General features: G+C 54.7%; 1 protein-coding gene across 1 annotated transcript in view; it reads right to left on the bottom strand.

Annotated features, from left to right (window-relative positions):
- GLIS1 (GLIS family zinc finger 1) overlaps nt 1-11,056 on the bottom strand; it is an 86,916-nt gene extending 75,860 nt beyond the window's left edge. Inside the window, exons 1-2 of the mRNA XM_032428629.1 lie at nt 10,878-11,056; nt 4,156-5,038 (exon numbers count right to left, since the gene is read on the bottom strand). Of these exons, the coding sequence (XP_032284520.1) occupies nt 4,156-4,950 (795 nt within the window). The 5' untranslated portion in view covers nt 4,951-5,038; nt 10,878-11,056. The remainder of the gene's footprint in view (nt 1-4,155; nt 5,039-10,877) is intronic.
- Between the last annotated feature and the right edge of the window lie 5,799 nt (nt 11,057-16,855).

Raw genomic sequence — 16,855 nt, 5'->3', positions numbered from 1 at the left:
GGGGAGAGGGGCATAAGGGATGGGGATCAGTGATCAGTGCAAATGCAGCTACCAGAGGAAGCCAGGCAGGATGTAAGACCAGCCTCGAGGCTCCCAGGCCTGTGAGGGCAGGGACCAGAGCCTCCTCCCTATGCCTCTGCCCCAGTTCCCCCTTCTAGCTCCAGTCACCCTAAGCAGACACTGTCTGGCGCAGAGCAGGTGCTCCCCATTGCTGGCAGACACCTGACAAGGTCACCGGCATGGGTGACAGCCCTGCCCACCTCAGCACCAGTTGATATGACAGAGCGTGATGGGGGATGCACCACCCTAAGTCATCTCTTCAAACCCTAATGACAACAATCCTTAAAAGACGAGTACTATTATAGCCCCATTTTACAACCGAGTGTGCTACAGTTCAGAAAGGCTAGGTCACCTGCCTGAGGTCACACAGCTGCTACGTGGCAGACCCGGGTTGGTGTGACTCCAAGGCCTGGGCTTTTCACCTGTCTACACACACTTTCCACACTGCACTCACAGCTCCGGGAAGCCTCTTCACAAAGACAGGGATTGTTACTATCATTACTGTTGTTTTCTAAAACCCAAGGTTATGAAAGGTTTTCCTTTTTCGCCCTGCCTTTTTCTTCATGTACAGAAAAGCAAACTACACAGCCTGCTAATTTCTGCAGTCTCAGACAATCAGAATTCCAACTGTCTGGGAGACCCAACCTAAGAAAGCAAGAAATTAATCTTTTCAAAGTTAACGTCTTGGAGGCGTCGCGGCAGTATTTGGCTTGGACGTATCCTCGCTATCCTAATGCAGATGAAACCCCACATTTAATAAGGCTAAGACAACTCGGACAACATAAGAAACATAACAGGATATTGCAGAGAGATTAGGGAGCTTCCTCTGGATGGCGTGGACGGGCCGCGGCGAGGGCAGAGCGGGGGCTGGACGGCGCGGTCTAGCCCGGGGGCCCCCGCGAGCCGAGGCCCGATCCGATCCCAGGCCGCCCTGAGCACGGAGAACCTGGGCAGGGGGCGGCCGGCTCCTCGCTGTGCCTCCCGGCCCGCCTGGTGCGTGAGCGGAGGCTCCACAGGCTAAATGTAAACCAGCTGCCGGGCCTGGAGTGTTACAGTTGGACGGGGCGGGGAAGGCTTACCTCATGAAAGAACTGTGCACACGGCTGCTGGAAAGATAATAAAAGGATTAACTGCTATTTTAGTGGGCCATTTACTCTTCAATCAAAGTGTCTCATCTATTTCCTGTTCTCCAGAGGATCCGGGTCCAAAATTCCTTTGTCTATTACAGCACATGGTAGCAGAGGCCTGTCATGAGAAATTAATAATTTTACAGGGAAGGGAGATTTTATTTATTTGGGTGCCCCTTCCCCTGGGTCACCTACTGCGCCAGCGATGCAGGAAGGGGGCGCGCTCCCATGGCGGGCGGGGAGGAGCTCAGAGGACGTCTCTGCCCCAACTCTGGATGATGGCACCCAGCAGGGCCCCAGAGAACAATGAGTGTAACAGGACCATCTACACAAACAAAAGCATCACAGTTTAGGAAGATGTGGGTTCAGATTTCACGCTAATGGTTACTAGCTGTGCAACCACGGGCAAGTTACTTCTATTGTTGTTACTATTATTACTGTGATGATGATAGCCTCTATTACCGTTGTTGGTTACTGTTTGCCCCTAACTACCTGTGTGAACTGGGGCAAATTATGCAATGTGAGCCCCAGTTTCCTCATCTGTAAAATGCGGGTTAATAGTATCTATCCCGTAGAGTTGTTACGAGGACCGCACGGAGTTATCACTTAGAATGGCTCCTGGGGCACCTGGGAGGCTCAGTGGGTTAAGCGTCCAACTCTTGATTTTGGCTCAGGTCATGATCTCAGGGTGGGGAGATCAAGCCCCACGTACGGCTCCATGCTGAGCACAGAACCTGCTTAAGATTCTCTCGCTCCCTTTCCCTCTGCTCCTCCCCCTGCCAAAAGAATGGCTCCTGCATGTAGTCAACACTGAGAAGCTGCTTGCTAGTATTATCACCATAAGCCTGAACCCCTCAAGAGGCAAGATAAGGTATTCTCATAGTAGCAGGTAGAAGATCGGCTGGACTCCATTGAACCCTTGTTGCTTCATCTGTAAAACCTTGGTTTTACAGGAGTTTTATAAAGATTAAATGCAACCGTGGGTGAGTACAGACATGGCTTGAACATCACCTCCTCCATGAAGCCCTTCTGGGCCTCCCGTCCCTGGGCCTATACAAACTCCATGCAGAACCTGTCCACACCCATCTCCCACCCCTTACTGACCATGGGTGCCTGCAGGCGAAGACCTTGGGAAGTCCAGGTCTGGGTCCCCAGAGCCAGGCACAAGCCAGGTGTAAGCCAGTGTTCTGTGGAGTTTGCTGAATCAAGTGAGATCCTGGCTGGCCCAGGAGAAAGAACCATAGAGAGAGATTCCCACATTGCACTGGGTAAACTGGGCCTCTCTGACCTGCTCACTAGGCCTCCGTTTCCCAGAAAACAGGCAGGGAAGGCTAGATTATCTCCAAAGTCCCTACAGTCCACATGGGCACTCCCACATGCTATAATTCCACACCGGAGGCCCTGGTGGGCGAAGGCCACTGACCACACTGTGCCAGGGCTTGGGCCTCCACATCAGCCCCTTGCCGACACCAGTAGGATCCCCCACAGGAGAGGAGACATGAAGGACTGCTGCTTAGCAGCTATCAGCTCCAGGGTCTCAGAGGGAGAAGGGGCCCTCTGTCTTCTGGAAGTCTGCGGTCATCTCCTTCCAGGCGGGGGCATGCCTTTCATCAAGCCATGTGTCACAACACCCCAGACAAACAGAGGCATCCCCAGGACTGGCCCGGCCACCAGCTCCTTCCAGCATGCCCTCAACCCCAAGACACATGATGAAGTCAAATTCTCAGCCTGCCCAGCTCAGCCTCTCCCCACAACACCAACACACCAACCACGGGCTCCCTCCTGTTCCTGTCCTTTTGCAGAGGCTGTTCACCACCCCACTTGTCTATAAAGTGACCTCCTCCTCATCCTCAAGACCCAGCCCCCTTGAGCTGAATAAGCTGGTCCAGTTGCATGCCCAGACCACAGCTCCACAAGCAGATAGGGCCCCAAGGGTGACCACCTGGTTCCAGGAAGGGGGAGTTTATGCTGCCAGTTGCCAAAGCTTTCTGCCTCCCCTCTGGCCCCTACAAATGCTGCCCTGGGCCTTGAGCAGGAACAGAAGTGCACTCCTTCCCAGACCAAACACTTCACGAAGCAGGGTCCAGCATCAGTGACAGCATGCGAATGCCGGAGACTCGACGTTGGCTAGGACGCGGTCTTGCAGACCAGACCCGCTGCTTCTTCCCCTGCCTCACCAATGCCCCAGTGGCTGAGAAGGCGGAGCTGGGCCCTGGAAGACTGGGCGGCTCCTCCAGCCCTTCCATTCCCGGGCAGGTGCCTCTCCCGGTGGGGTAGCTGGGCCTTGGGGGTAGGCACAGCAGGTCTCCTGAGGATATCAGGGACAAAGACTCTGATATGGATTTCCACCACCACGAAAGCACAACGCAGAAATGACAAGTCAGAGGAGCTGGAACCTAGGTGCCCACAGTTCATGTGTGTGTGTTCCCAGGAAACTGAGGCTCTACCCCAGCCTCGTCACTGCTGGATCCTTATAGGTTAACCCTGGCCTTACCCCAAAACCTGCCCAAGGGAGCCACAGCTCCCAGGCTGGATGCCTGTGAGGACGCGGCCCTCCTTGGAGGCCCAGAGACCCTCACCGGGAAGGCTGCCCGATGAAGGCCCCGCGCTGGAGGAAAGCAGGTGTCTACGACGCACCTGACCCCAGGTGGGTGAGACGGTGAGCATCTGCCCGGGCCTGCTCTGACCTCAGAGCATGTACTGTCACGACCCGAACAAGTGTGTTTGATCAGGCGGTACGCCTTGGGATGGGGGATGGGACACCTGGTAAGCAGAGGGGCCAAGACCCCCCGGGGGGGGGGGGGGGGGGCGACTGTCCTGACCAGTGGCCACATCCACAGCATCGGTCCTTCCGTCCTCGACCGCAGGGGATCCCCGCCAGCCCCCAGCTCAGGAACCCCCCTGGGAAGCCATCCCTAGCGCGGAGGTGGGGGCTGCGCTGCTCGGCCTGGCGGCCGTGGGAACTCACCATGCACTTGTTGGGCTTCTCGCCCGAGTGCACCCTCATGTGGATGAGCAGCTTGTAGCGGGCGTTGAAGGGCTTGTAGCGGCGCACGCAGCCCGCCCAGAAGCAGGTGAAGTCCTCGCCCTTGCGCTGGTCAATGTGGCTCTTCTCGATGTGCCGCACCAGCTCCTCCTGCTGCTCGTAGGCCGCACAGCAGTCCACCCACCGGCAGGCCTGCCGGCCCGCCGCCCCCCTGCCCAGGCCCAACCCCAGGCTTCCAAGGCCCGAGCCGGGCGGCAACTGAGGCGCGGGGTAGGGGGGAGGCAGGCCTTGCTGGGGAGGTGGCCCAAAGAGATCTGAGAACTCGTCCGCGGGCTCCTGCTTCAGGAAGCCCCCCTTCCGGCAGGCTTCCAGCTGCAAACCACCCTCGTGGCTCTCCGTGGTCGCAGGGCCAGGCCGGGCCCGCTTGGGAGGCCCCCCCAGCTCTCCTGGCAGCGGGGGGCTCCGGAGTCCATTGATGCAGGTGACCAAAGCTGTCTGGGAAGAGCGGATGATGGAGGTGACATCGGAGGACACGCAGGGTGAGGAGGAGGCCGAGGAGGTGGGGGGCAGGCCCAGGAGGCAGCAGCGCTTTAGGCTGCCCTCAGGGAGGTGGGCCTCAGGCGGGGGGCCCAGGCCAGAGCTGGGTTCGCAGCCCAAAAGGTAGCAGGAAGGTGCGGGGTTAGCGAGGCCTCGGCCCGGCAGGTCCAGGTCTGTGTGCAGGCCAGTGGCTGGCGGGGCCCGGCAGTGAGCGGACAAGGGTGTGCGAGCTTCTGTCATGGCCTGGTAGTCAGGCAGGGACTCCTGCTTGATGTGCTGCGTGGCCGGAAGGCCACCATTCACATACGTGGCCTGAGGTCTGGGCGACCTGGAAGACAGGGAGCAGAGAGGCCATGAGGGGGGGCACTCCACAGAGGGGAGGCCCCAGCGGGGGACAGCAGGGAACCTGGGACCAAGGGATGGGAAGCCCAGAGCAGGGGTGGAGGTGGAGGGCTGGAAGCAGAGGGAGAGAGAAGCCAGAGGCTGGAGGTCTGGTCAGCAGGGAAGAATATGGGGGCAAACAGGAGAGAGAGAGAAAGAGGACGGGGCTGGGAAGAGGTTCAAGAAAGGCAGGAGGTCTGAAGAGGATGCCAGGAAAGAGTCCCCTGTCATCCTTTTACCAAATCCAGCTTGCCCTCTCCAGCCCCGGCTGCCATCCTGCCCTGTCGCTGAGGCCTCCCTAGGGTCTGCCCTGACCTCCCCATGACCTTCTAGTGAGTTCTGGAGGAAGAAGGCTAAGACTGGCATTTGGAGAGACATCCAGGTCCAGTTTGTTTTAAATTCGGCCTACTTGTCCCTTAGATCTTTCTTAATTTTTGTAATCTTTTTAAGTTAGAAATGTTAATTCTGTGGCATTTTGCCCCAAGCAATCTGTCTTTTCCACAGTTAATGTCAGTGGGTTGGGGGTCTGAAACACAAGTCATGGTGACGAGGGGCATCCCAAGAATGACTGAGGAAAAGCCTGGTGGGGTGGTCCCGAGATTTCAAGCCCAGACATTGTGACTGCACGAAACACAACTCTGGGGGAGGCTGTGGGCAGGCAGGCTGGGAGGGCCGCACAGTGGAGGCAGGAGACCGGGGTTTGAGGCCAGGCTCAGACACTCCCCGCTGCACAAAGCTGGGCAAGGCACTCTGGGCCTCTCTCCTCATCCCGACACTGGAACAATTCTCCTCCTGAGAGTGATGATGGTGTGATGGGTCTTCAGCACGCATGTGGTACACGTGTTCCGAGAGAGGGCCCTCCCCAAATGCAGGACATGTAAGTGCAGGCAGAGGCCCCAGGATCCCCGGCCACCAGCCAGGTGACACTGGACGGAGGATCAAAGAAGCACCTTGGCTGGCTGGGCACAACAGGAAGCCTGCTTATGTGCTCAAAGCCTGACGAGGACACCCCTGTGTCCCTGGGCCTGCCTGAGCCTCAGTTTCCTCACTTGTAAAACAAGGACTAGCCCTCACTGCTTCAGAGGGTGGCTGCCAGGATCAAGAGGGACAGCAGATGCCGTGACAGCCCTCTGGAGAGACAATGGCAGGGTGAATGGTGCGTTTATTACTGCCAGATCACCGCCAGTGTTCCGTAGCTCTCTGCAAAGGGGCTGTGGGATCATCACCTGTCCCTGCTTTCCACGTGGCCCTGCAGCCCAGCCTCCCTCTCTGGCTCCCTGCAGCTGGGGCAGCCCCAGCACTACTCAGGAGGAGGAAGGGGGGGGCACAGGGGAGAAAGACAGAGCCCAGAGGCGCTCAGAGAGCACGGGCTCCATCCCCATGACCGCACAGACAGGAAAGGAGCCAAGAGGGCACAGGGCTTGCCCACAGTCCCGAGCAGCAAGCCGGTGACGGGGCTTGGGCCAGGAGCCAGGTTCCCCTTCTCCTGGGGGTGTGCATTTCTCCGGGATAAACCTGAAGTGCTCCCCAGATAAAGGCTTGTGAAAAGGGCCCTTCTGTTTCTCAGCTACACTTGACCAATTCTCTGCCTCACCCAGCAAAGACCTCTCTTCCCCGTCCAGAGCGCAGCCACTGGGTGGAATCAGAAGGAGCGTGGACTCCAAGGTGGACAGCAAATGCACATCCCCTTCCCCGGGCCTGGGGACGCTGGGCCACCGCTGCTGGCAGAAAAGCCCTGAGGAGCTTAAAGATCTGATAGGAAAGTTGTGACTTCGTGAAGCTTAAAAAATAAATAAATAAAAGCATAGCCGTCCTTGCATGGTCGTCATCCTGGGCCTGGCAGAGCTGGGCCTCCAGGTAAGCATCTGTTTGGAACCAATCCCTTTAAAAAACAGCATCAGGCTTAAGAACCAGCAGCAGAGAACAGCCGTAGCGCCTGTGACTGAATTACCCGAATACGACAACAGAACCTCCCATGGCAGCAGGTGGGGAGAGGGCAACTCAGGCTGTGGTGTCTCCTGGCCCCTGCCAGCTGAGGCAGCCTCCTGCTTGCCCTCTCGGTCCCTCTGTCCCCGGCAGGCCTGAGGCCGCTCCCATCCTGCCCCACGCCTGAGCCCTGGGCTCCCCAGGTGACTCCCGTCACACATCACACGTCTGGAACTGTGAGCAGGGGTCCCTGGACAGAGCAAACAAGTGCTGAGCAGCCCTGCGGGCCGGGCGCTTTCCCGAGGGCCGTCCCACGCAACCCCACCGCAACAGAACGATGTGTGCTATCTGCTGAATGCATAATCAAATTCTTCAGGGGGAGAGCCCACCATCTGGTGCATACTTAGGAAAACCGAAGCAGCTTGCCCAAGCGCCCAGAGGCAGGCAGTGTTACAGCAGGAATTGGGACCTCGACCTGTCTGAACCAGCAGCCTGTGATTTTCCCACAGCACTGTCCTGCCAGGGGCCCAGCCTCCCCCTCTGCAAAATGATGGAACTTGATGACCATTACGTTTCCTGGCAGCCTCAACGTTCCAAGCATCAAGGACTCCAATGTTCTTCTGTCTGTCATCATGGACCCTGAAGGGAGCTGCTGAACTTGGGAAAACTAGCGTTCCTCCGACAGAGGCTCAAGGGGACAGGAGGGTGACTTCGGATCTCGTGGGGTCTGTGTACCCACTGGTTCAGGGGCTCAAGCCTGGGCGAAGGGCCAGAGAGGTCCCTCTGCAGGCTTTTCCCTCTGTGCTGGGTGATGCTGGGGACATGAGATGGTTCACAAACCAGGTCCCTGCCCTTGAGATGCTTCCCTTCTCATGGGGGAGATGGAGGACCGGCTCTCATGGGAACAGTTAAACTCTGCTGAGGGGTGGGCAGAGTTCTGGCAAACATAAGAGACCAAGGTGGTGGGCGGTGTGGGCTCTGAAGGCTGAGGCATGAAGATGTGAAAGTGTGTGGCCCACTGGGCCCAAGGCCAGAAGGCCAGCATGACGGGTGGGCAGGCAGGGGCCAGATCTCAGGGTGCCTTCCCATACTACTGGGGGCCTGTGTACTCTGTTCCTATCCTCATCTTACACGTAAGAAGACGAGGCCCAGAAAGGGTCAGCATCTTGCCCAAGGTCACCCAGAAAGTCAGTGATGGAGCTAGGCCTCAAACTGCATGTAATAATACATTCTACTGACAACAGTGCTGGTGGGTAGTCATTTTCAGCACAGAAATGACAAAATCAGGGTATTGCTGAAGTTACTTGAAACTCTCACCCCTTGCTGGGTGACCTCGGGCTAGTTTTGTGGCCTCTCTGCCTCCGTCTCCCCACCCTCTGACAGATGGGAGTTGAGTGAGGTGCTAACATGGTAAGTGCTTGGCCTCCTGTGTGGCAAGTACAAGCACTCCAGGATTGTCACTTACTGGTGGTGACGATTAAATGAGAGATGTGCACAGGCAGCAGGTCCCTGCAAAGTGGGAGGGATTTTTATTAGCATTAGAAAGCTGGGCTGGAGGCAAGGAGGACTCCAGGAACCCAGGCAGTGGATCTGGGGGCTAGAGGACAGGGCAGCAGGAGAGGAGTCCCCAACACAAGGCAATCCAGTGGGAAGGGGAAGGGACAGGGACTGACTGGGTGGGGGACAGGGGCTGGAGCCCTCTTTTGCTTTAGGAAAATGAGGGAGCGTGACGGTGCCAGATCAGCAGCAGAAATGGCAGTAGCTCAGGATGATGCTGGCGTGGGGTTCTAGGTATGGGTTCTAGGCACAGGCTCTCTTACGCTCTGAATTCTCAAAATGACACTCAAAATGACACATATTTCTGATCATCTGTATAAAAAAAAAAAATAGAACTACCCTATGACCCAGTAATTGCACTACTAGGTATTTACCCATAGGATACAAACATAGTGATCCAAAGGGGCACCTGCACCCCAATGTTTATAGCAGCAATGTCCACAATAGCCAAAATATGCAAAGAGCCCAGATGTCCACTGACAGATGAATGGATAAAGATGATGTGGTATACATATATACAATGGAATACTACTCAGCTATCATAAAGAATGAAATCTTGCCATTTGCAAGGACATGGATGGAACTAGAGTGTATTATGCTAAGCGAAACAAGTCAATCAGAGAAAGACAAGTATAGGATTTCACTCATATGTGGAATTTCAGAAACAGAACAGATGAATGTAGGGGAAGGGAAAATAAAATAAGATGAAAATAGGGAGGCAAACCATGAGACTCTTAACCCTAGGAAACAAACTGAGGGTTGATGGAGGGAAGGGGGGATGGGGAATGGGGTAACTGGGGGATGGGCTTTAAGGAGGGAACTTGAAGTATGAGCACTGGGTGTTGTATGCAACTAATGAATCACTCAATTCTACCTCTAAAACTCATAATACATTAAGTGTTAACTAAATTGAATTTAAATTAAAAAGTAAATAAACAAATAAAAACCCACTTGCTTTAGCTTTCCCTGGGTTAGCATAGCTTCTGCCCTGAGATAGAAAGAATTTCCCTGGAGGAACCAGATGCTGCCGGCGGAGGCTCAGTGAATAATCAAGCAGATAAATGCATTGGACTGTCACCGAACGTACAGCTCGAAGCTAAGAGGCTCGCTCCTTGTTACGTACTAAATTGTGTCCCTCCAAAATGTGTATGTTGAAACCCTAACCCCCCGTGTGATGGTCTTTGGAGATAGGGCCTTTCAGGAGGTAATGAAGGTTAAATGAGGTTGTAAGGGTGAGGCCCTAATCCAGTATGACTGGTGTCCTTATAAGATGAAGAGCGTGCAAACAGTGGAAAGGCCACCACAGGAAGGTGGCCATGTGTAAGCCAAGGAGAGAGGCCTGAGGAGAGACCAAACCTGGGGACACCGTGATCTTGGACTTCCAGCCTCCAGAACTGTGAGAAAATACATTTCTGTTGTTTCAGCAACTGGGCTGTGGTGTTTTATCCAGGCAGCTCGTGCACACTAACACTCCTGTAAGTCAGAAGGCTCCCTAGTATCACCGAAGGTCTCAGGGATTCTACATTTTCAAAGGAAACTGGCTCTGTGTGGGAAGAATCAGCATCCTGCTATGTACTCCTCTCTCTCACCTGAAGCTCTCACTGGAAAGTAAGCTCCACTGGGGAGAGCCCTGCTTCCTTTGCCGAGGCAGTGAGGTTCAGGGGCTGAGCCGGGGGCACAGAGGTCTGCCCGTGGTTGACGTCTGCCTGTCAGCAGACCAGAGGGCACAGAGGCACAGCTGGGACCCCAGGAGAGCCACAGGACGCAGATTCCAGCCTGCCAGACAATGCGATAGAACCTCTGTCCACAAGTGGACATCACTGGAAATGTGCAGGCATCGAATGAGGGTCACCCGGCAGGGCTCTGGGAGGTCTGGCTTCCTAGTGCAGGAGATGGCCCCAGGTGGAGGAACCCCTCTCCATGCTCTGAATGGTCCAGGCTTTGGCACTACAATGTGTATGCACCCTCAGCTGGGTTTTCCTTCCCCATCCCACCCCTGAATCTTCCTCTTCTGAAATTACTGATTCTCTGTGACAAGCCACCTCAGCTTCTGCAATGGGGAAACCTACCTCAATAAAACCATCTCTGTCTCTCATGAGGTACTGCAATGTGGGGGGTTCAAGGCCTAGACCAGGCAGCCGTCATTGTGCTACTGGCCTCTGGCTGGTCCCTGGCCCTCTCGTGCCTCAGGTTCCCTGTGTATCCCACAATGAGGCAGACTAGATGAGGTCCGGAGGCCCTTGGTGTTGGCCTTCAGGAAGCATCCACAGAAGGCAGCTGATGGGTGAGGATGGAGCACATACCTGCTAGGGTGGGGGAAATGCAGGAGCCTCTCGCAGGCTGGGGGCTGGCCCCGGGGTGGTGGGGTGCCCGCAGGGAGAAAAAGGCCCTGGCGGCAGGTGGGGCCGGGGCCCTCCGCAAGGTCCAGGTCCAGCAGGCTCTTGTCTGAGCCTGGGGTGCAGTGGCCGTAGCTCCCGTTCACTATGCAAAGAAAGACAGGAAGAGGAAAGAACATGAGTGGGGACAGCCTGCAGAGGGGGGCAGGGAGAGGGCAGTCATTAGGGCACAGGGTGGGACACAGCAGTCTTGAGCCCACACTCACTGAAGCCCTGCTGCATTCAAGGCACCAAGATCCATTATTTAATTTCCACAATCACCAGCGGGATCAGGAGCAAAATCCCCAATACTCAGATGCGGATGCTGAGCTCCCGCGGCTGAATGACTGTTACACGAACACTGAACCCTTACGATGTACCAACACTCTGGTCGGGGCAGGAGACACTGGCGAACCGGGCGGACAAGCTCCTGCCTTCAGACTGACCCTCACGTTGGTCACCAAACACTTGTTTGACAAGGCTCACGGACACGTGCTGGGGCTGCACTGCTCAGCAGGCTGGTGAGCGGCGTGGACGTCGTAGGTCACAGAGTAGGTTCTCACTAGACACCATCTGCTCTTGTTATTACCAAAGCTCAATCTGCGTTATTTCCCAGATTGCATTACACCACAGAAACACGGTACACAGTTATTCACAGCTCCGTATTCTCCACGGTTCTTTGACAGCCTAACTGTCGTATGCCCTGCCATGCCCAGGGACGGGGTTCTTAGGAAGACTAACTGGGGGAGAAGATGGGAAAGAAAACACTGAGAAAATCTGTATAAAGTGTACCAGAACTGTTCGGCATAGTTGGAATAAGCTACTTCCCCTCTCTGGGCTTCAGCGTTCTCTTCTACAGCGTGACGTGGGTGAATCTGGACACTATCTTCTTAGGCTTTCTGTCCTAGCACCTGGCAGCAATAACCTTAAGGAGTGAAGACATGGGCTTTGGGGCCTGATGGACCTCGGTGTGAGCCCAGACTGCCCCCAAGCAAGTCTGTGCCTTGAACAAATTCCCCCCCGAGGCTGACCCTCTGCTCCCAGGTGTACAATGGGGACAGCCGTGTCACGTCTCCAGCGATGCCGTGAGGTTTTGAGAGCTGAGGTGCAAAGCCCCCAGCACAGTACTGGCAACTCGCAGGTGTGCTCCAAGAATGGAAATTGTCCTCGCTGTCAAACAGCACTTGGGAAAGCACGAAGTGTCCGACAGATGTCATAAAGCATTATTAATAGGCTCAAGCATTGTCCAGGTACCATCCACTCTGAGCAGGATGAGCCATTAAGCTGAGCAAAGAGCTGACACCAGGTCCGGACTAGCCGCCAAGACTGAGGATGAGGAGAATCACAGGAGAAGCACCTTCGCCGAGCAGGACGCGCAGGCGCTGGGTGCAGGCTGGTGGTTTTCACCACTGTCTCCCTGGAGCCCCCGCCCTGCCCTCTGACGGAGGTCATCCTCACTGTAGAGACAAGGCAGAGGCTCAGGGAGCTTAGGGTACTCACCTGAGATCACACCACTAGTAAGAATCTGGGCTGGATCTCGGGCTCAGGTCTGTCAGACCCAAACCCCAGTTCTGAATTGCTGTGTAACAAAAAGTGGCGTCTTAGACAAAATCCTGACCCCATCCTCAAGGAATCCACCTCCACCAACCCTAATTCCAGCCCAACCCAGAGGCAGGCCCTTCCGCCCAGGAGGCCCGACACTCAGGGCTCACTCGCCGTGTGCCCACAGCTCTGACAGGCACCAGGCATCCACCTGCCGAGCACAGTACAGTTTGCAAAGCGGAATGCAAATGCCCTGTCCCAGGGCAGGGGAGGGGCTCGGAGGAGCCTCTGCCTTCCCAGGCACAGGCGAGCCTGCTCCAGAAGGTACGGATGAAAATTCGCTCAGGAGCCCCCCTCACCTTCCCCGGCCGGGCCCTCGGCTCATTCCTGCTGCAAGGAACGCTCACTCCCGCTGGCCCTGGCTGCTGCTGGGCCAGCCCCTCACAAGCTTATTTTTTAATAACTTGGTTGTTTTTTAATTAAAAAGAAATCCCTGGTAACAAATGTGAACGGCCTGAGTTAATGAGAGCAGGCTGCCGCTCGTTTAGCTCCGTCTCAGCTTGGCGGTCTTTCCCTGTTCCAAATCGTTTCTGCATGCGATTTTATTGTCCCATTGAGGCAAACCCTGGGCCTGGGCCTCAGAAAACTGTGGATAATTTTATGACCATTAATAGCATTTGGAGCAAAGAGAGCTTAATCATCACATGGGGCTGTTCTGCCAGGGTCTTTCTCCCAGAATCTTTGGGTCAGGGAGGTGGTTCTGAGCATCCTTCAAAAACCCACCAGACCCACTGGGGGCCTCTGGGTTACTTACTTCACCTAAGGAGGATGTGTAGAGCGAGGGAAGGTGGGCCCCCAGAAAGGCACTGGGAGCCCAGCATTTATCAAGCCCTTCCTAGGCACCAGCCACATCGATCCTTCTAAGTGTCCATCTCTGTGCAGTGGGCTCATTCTAGCCATTTTTCAGATGAGAAAAATGGAAGGTTGGAGAGATTAGGTGCCTCTGATCAGGCTCAGGGGTCTAAAAGAGGTGGGGCCACAGTTCAAACCCACATCTCTCGGGCTTCAAAGCCTAGGTCCTGTCCTGCTGCCTCTCAGGCAACTGATGAGCAACTGGGGATCCCCAAACAAGCATCCCCACCTTTGACTCCAATGAAGATCATGCTGGGGAACCTTTGGGGAGGTCAAAGTACAAACAACCATTACAATGACTCCTAAACCTCTCAGTCTCTAGGACAGCTCTGCCAGATGCGTAAGACTACTCCATCTACGGACAAACACATGAAGGCTCAGAGAGGTCTAGTGGTTTACCCAAGGTCACACAGGGAGCAAGGGACACACCTGAGATGCAAACCCATCACCTCCATGGGAAAAAATAGTTATTACCCAGCAAATAATTGAGGCCCACTGGCTTCTTCTCCCTGGATATAATAAGAGGTCTTCCTACAATAAATAAACAAGCCAGCTCTTGGAGGGAGGAGTGACAGAGCCCCTCAGGGCACAGTTTGACAGTGCCGGGGCTCCAAGCTCATTCAGGCCCTTGTCTTGTGTGGTCCTCATAGCATCCTAGATAAAAATCCATCAGCTTCCCTAACTTCTAGAAGGATGTAAGCATCAGAGCTGGCAAAGGGACTGTCCCAGGTTTCATGGCAATTGCTCCCAAAGCCCATACCAGACCCTTCCCTGGGCCACCTGCTTTCTCAAAGGCTGGAAATAAAACCAGAGGCTATTAACATGTGCCCCAGAGACGCTGCGACCACTAGAAAGATGTGGGCACTGTCACCACTGCCCACCACAGGCCCAAGTCAGCCAGGAGACCTGCCACTGCCCTCCCGCCTATTGGCATCTTGCCTCTCTGTCCCCAGAGGCATCAGAGAACCCACCCTCGCTCACTCTCCATCTCCGCGGAGCAAGGATGGAATCTTTCTCTACAGAGGCTGAGGAATGAGAGGGGCACGTTGGCCCTGCTGCCCTGAGGCAGGCTGCGGGTGCCCCAGGAAGGGGCCATGTCTCCCCAGCAGCCATGTCTCCCCCTGCAACACTGCAGCCAAGAGCTTTCATGCATGTGAAGCTTCTCTGGAGAACTGGAGGGTGGGGGAGTCCTATGTTCAGTTTTACAAGTTAGTGAGAAATTCTGGAATGTCAGGGCTGGGACTGCCTGCCCATCCATTTAATTAATAGACGAAGAAACCGAGACTCAGAGAAGGAAAGGACCTGTCTTGGTCACACAGCAAACCCCCAGCAGAGCCTGACTGGCACCCCCGGGACTAGGTAAGGGTTTGGTTTACTTTCCTCTTGAAGTCTCTGTTTTCTCATCTATAAAATGGTGATAATAGCTACTCAGGTTGTAAGGACAAACCCGTGAGATTACGGACACAATGCCTTTGGCATGGTGCCCAGCTCACAGTAAGCACTTGAAAAGGCATGAGGATGATAACCATAACGATTTCTCCTATTTATCCCTGTGCAAAGCAAGGCCCAGCATTCTATCCCCGGAAGGTCAGGTCTGGATCACCCTGCGGCCAGGCTCAGAAGGACAAGTCCCCAAGGCTCAGGGGTCACCAAATGCAGGACCAGGCAGCCTGAATGAGGTCACAGCCAGCAAATGTGAAGCAAAGGACTCCAGTTACACACCAGAGACTTTTGCAAATTACCGTAATGACTTGGCTATAAAGAGGTACCACATATAAGGTGACTCCCCACAAGAATTTTAATTTATGCTCAAACCTGCCAAGTCTGCATGAGGAGAACAATGATGCATTCAGCATCTCGGGTCCAGATGCCATCTCCTTGCCGTTCCAGGAGCAGGCAGCAGCCAGATCTAGAAGGCCTGCACAGTGACTATTCCTCGTTCACCCACAAGCAGATTTTTAGTGCCCACCCAGTGCCAAGCTGGTGATAGGTACAACACTTTACAGTCTACAAAACGTCTTGCAGCCGTCACCTACGAGTTCCACTGCAACCCCCAAGAGTTGGCCGGGCAGGCTCAGAGAGGACAAGCAATTTGCCTAAACTCACACAGCAAGTATAGGGCTCCGACTCACACTGAATCTTCTGACTCAGCTCTCTAGTCTAGCAGACATTTTTAATCTGGCAAACTTTTTTCTGTAAAGGGCAAGACAGTAAATATTGTAGGCTTTGCGGCCACAGAGTCTCTGCCACAACAACTCACCAGTGAAAAGCACCCACAGACAACATGTAAACAGAGGAATGGGGCTCTGTTTCAATAAAACTCAATCTAGAAGAACAGCTCATTGATTCTGGGGTTGTAATTTGCCAACAGCTGAGCTGGTGCAGTATTTAGAGACAGGGTTTTTGCCCTCACAAAGGCAGAAATTCCAAATCCGAAACTATCATACCTTCCTGCATCCGCAAACTGGGGAGAATTTTAGAGGGTAGAGTTGATGAGGTGAAAACTACTGTCAGACACTGAATGCGGGGCTGGCCCTTGGCAGGCACTCAATAAATGAAGTGTCTTCAGCCGGACTTGGGGGCGGGGGGCCCTCACAGCCTGGCCTCACCCCTCCCCCTGGGCCTTATCTTGCACTCCCACAATGCTTTGCTGCTATGCTGCACACATCCTTGCCCGTCCAGTGAGGACGGCCTGACACCTCCCAAACTCCTCTGGGCCCCCAGAACTTGGTAGAAGTGCATCTCCTTCCGGAACCTTCCCTGCCCTCCCTGAGCTCCCCCACCTCAGCTCCCAGAAGTCCTTGTGGCTGGCTGCCCTTCCAGGTGCACCTTATGCCCACCTGGCACAGCCAAATACTTGAAATATTTTATTTCTAAATCTCCACAACATCACCACAAAATCAAGGCTGTAATACTCTGGACTACCACATCGATGCTGTTAAGGGCAGTTAAAACCCTGCCTCCCCCACAAGTCTATGAACTCCTTCAGGACAGAGGTTATGGAACCCCAGAGCTGCTAACTGTCGGTGCATCCTGAGACATGATTCTGTCCAACCTACTTCACATACAGAAAACAGGGACCCAGATGAGGGACAGGCTTGACCTGGCCGCCCAGGAAGCAGGTTCTGTAGACACCAGGGCCCCCTCGGGGATCTCCCCCCTCCATCCTAGCACACGGCTAGGCCCACAGTAGATACCTGGAAGCACTGGGAAGGTGGGTGGCTGGAGGACTATCCCAAGTTAATTTTCATGCCCACCATATGCCAGACACTGGCTTTTGTGACACACACAGCTAGGTTGAAGGCTTGGCTCTACCATTAACTTTCTGGCTGTCTGACCCTAGATGGGCTACCTCACCCTTCTGATCCTCAGTTTCTTCATACGTAAAACAGGGATAAGACTCCCAGCTCCCAAACACGGCTGTGAGGATTAAATGAGTTCCCGTACGTAGA

Source organism: Phoca vitulina, unplaced genomic scaffold (genome assembly GCF_004348235.1).
Source record: "Phoca vitulina isolate PV1807 unplaced genomic scaffold, GSC_HSeal_1.0 scaffold2, whole genome shotgun sequence".
In the NCBI taxonomy this organism is placed as follows: Eukaryota; Metazoa; Chordata; class Mammalia; order Carnivora; family Phocidae; genus Phoca; species Phoca vitulina.
Note: the sequence above shows the minus strand (reverse complement) of the source record. Positions and strands in the feature narration are given on the sequence as shown.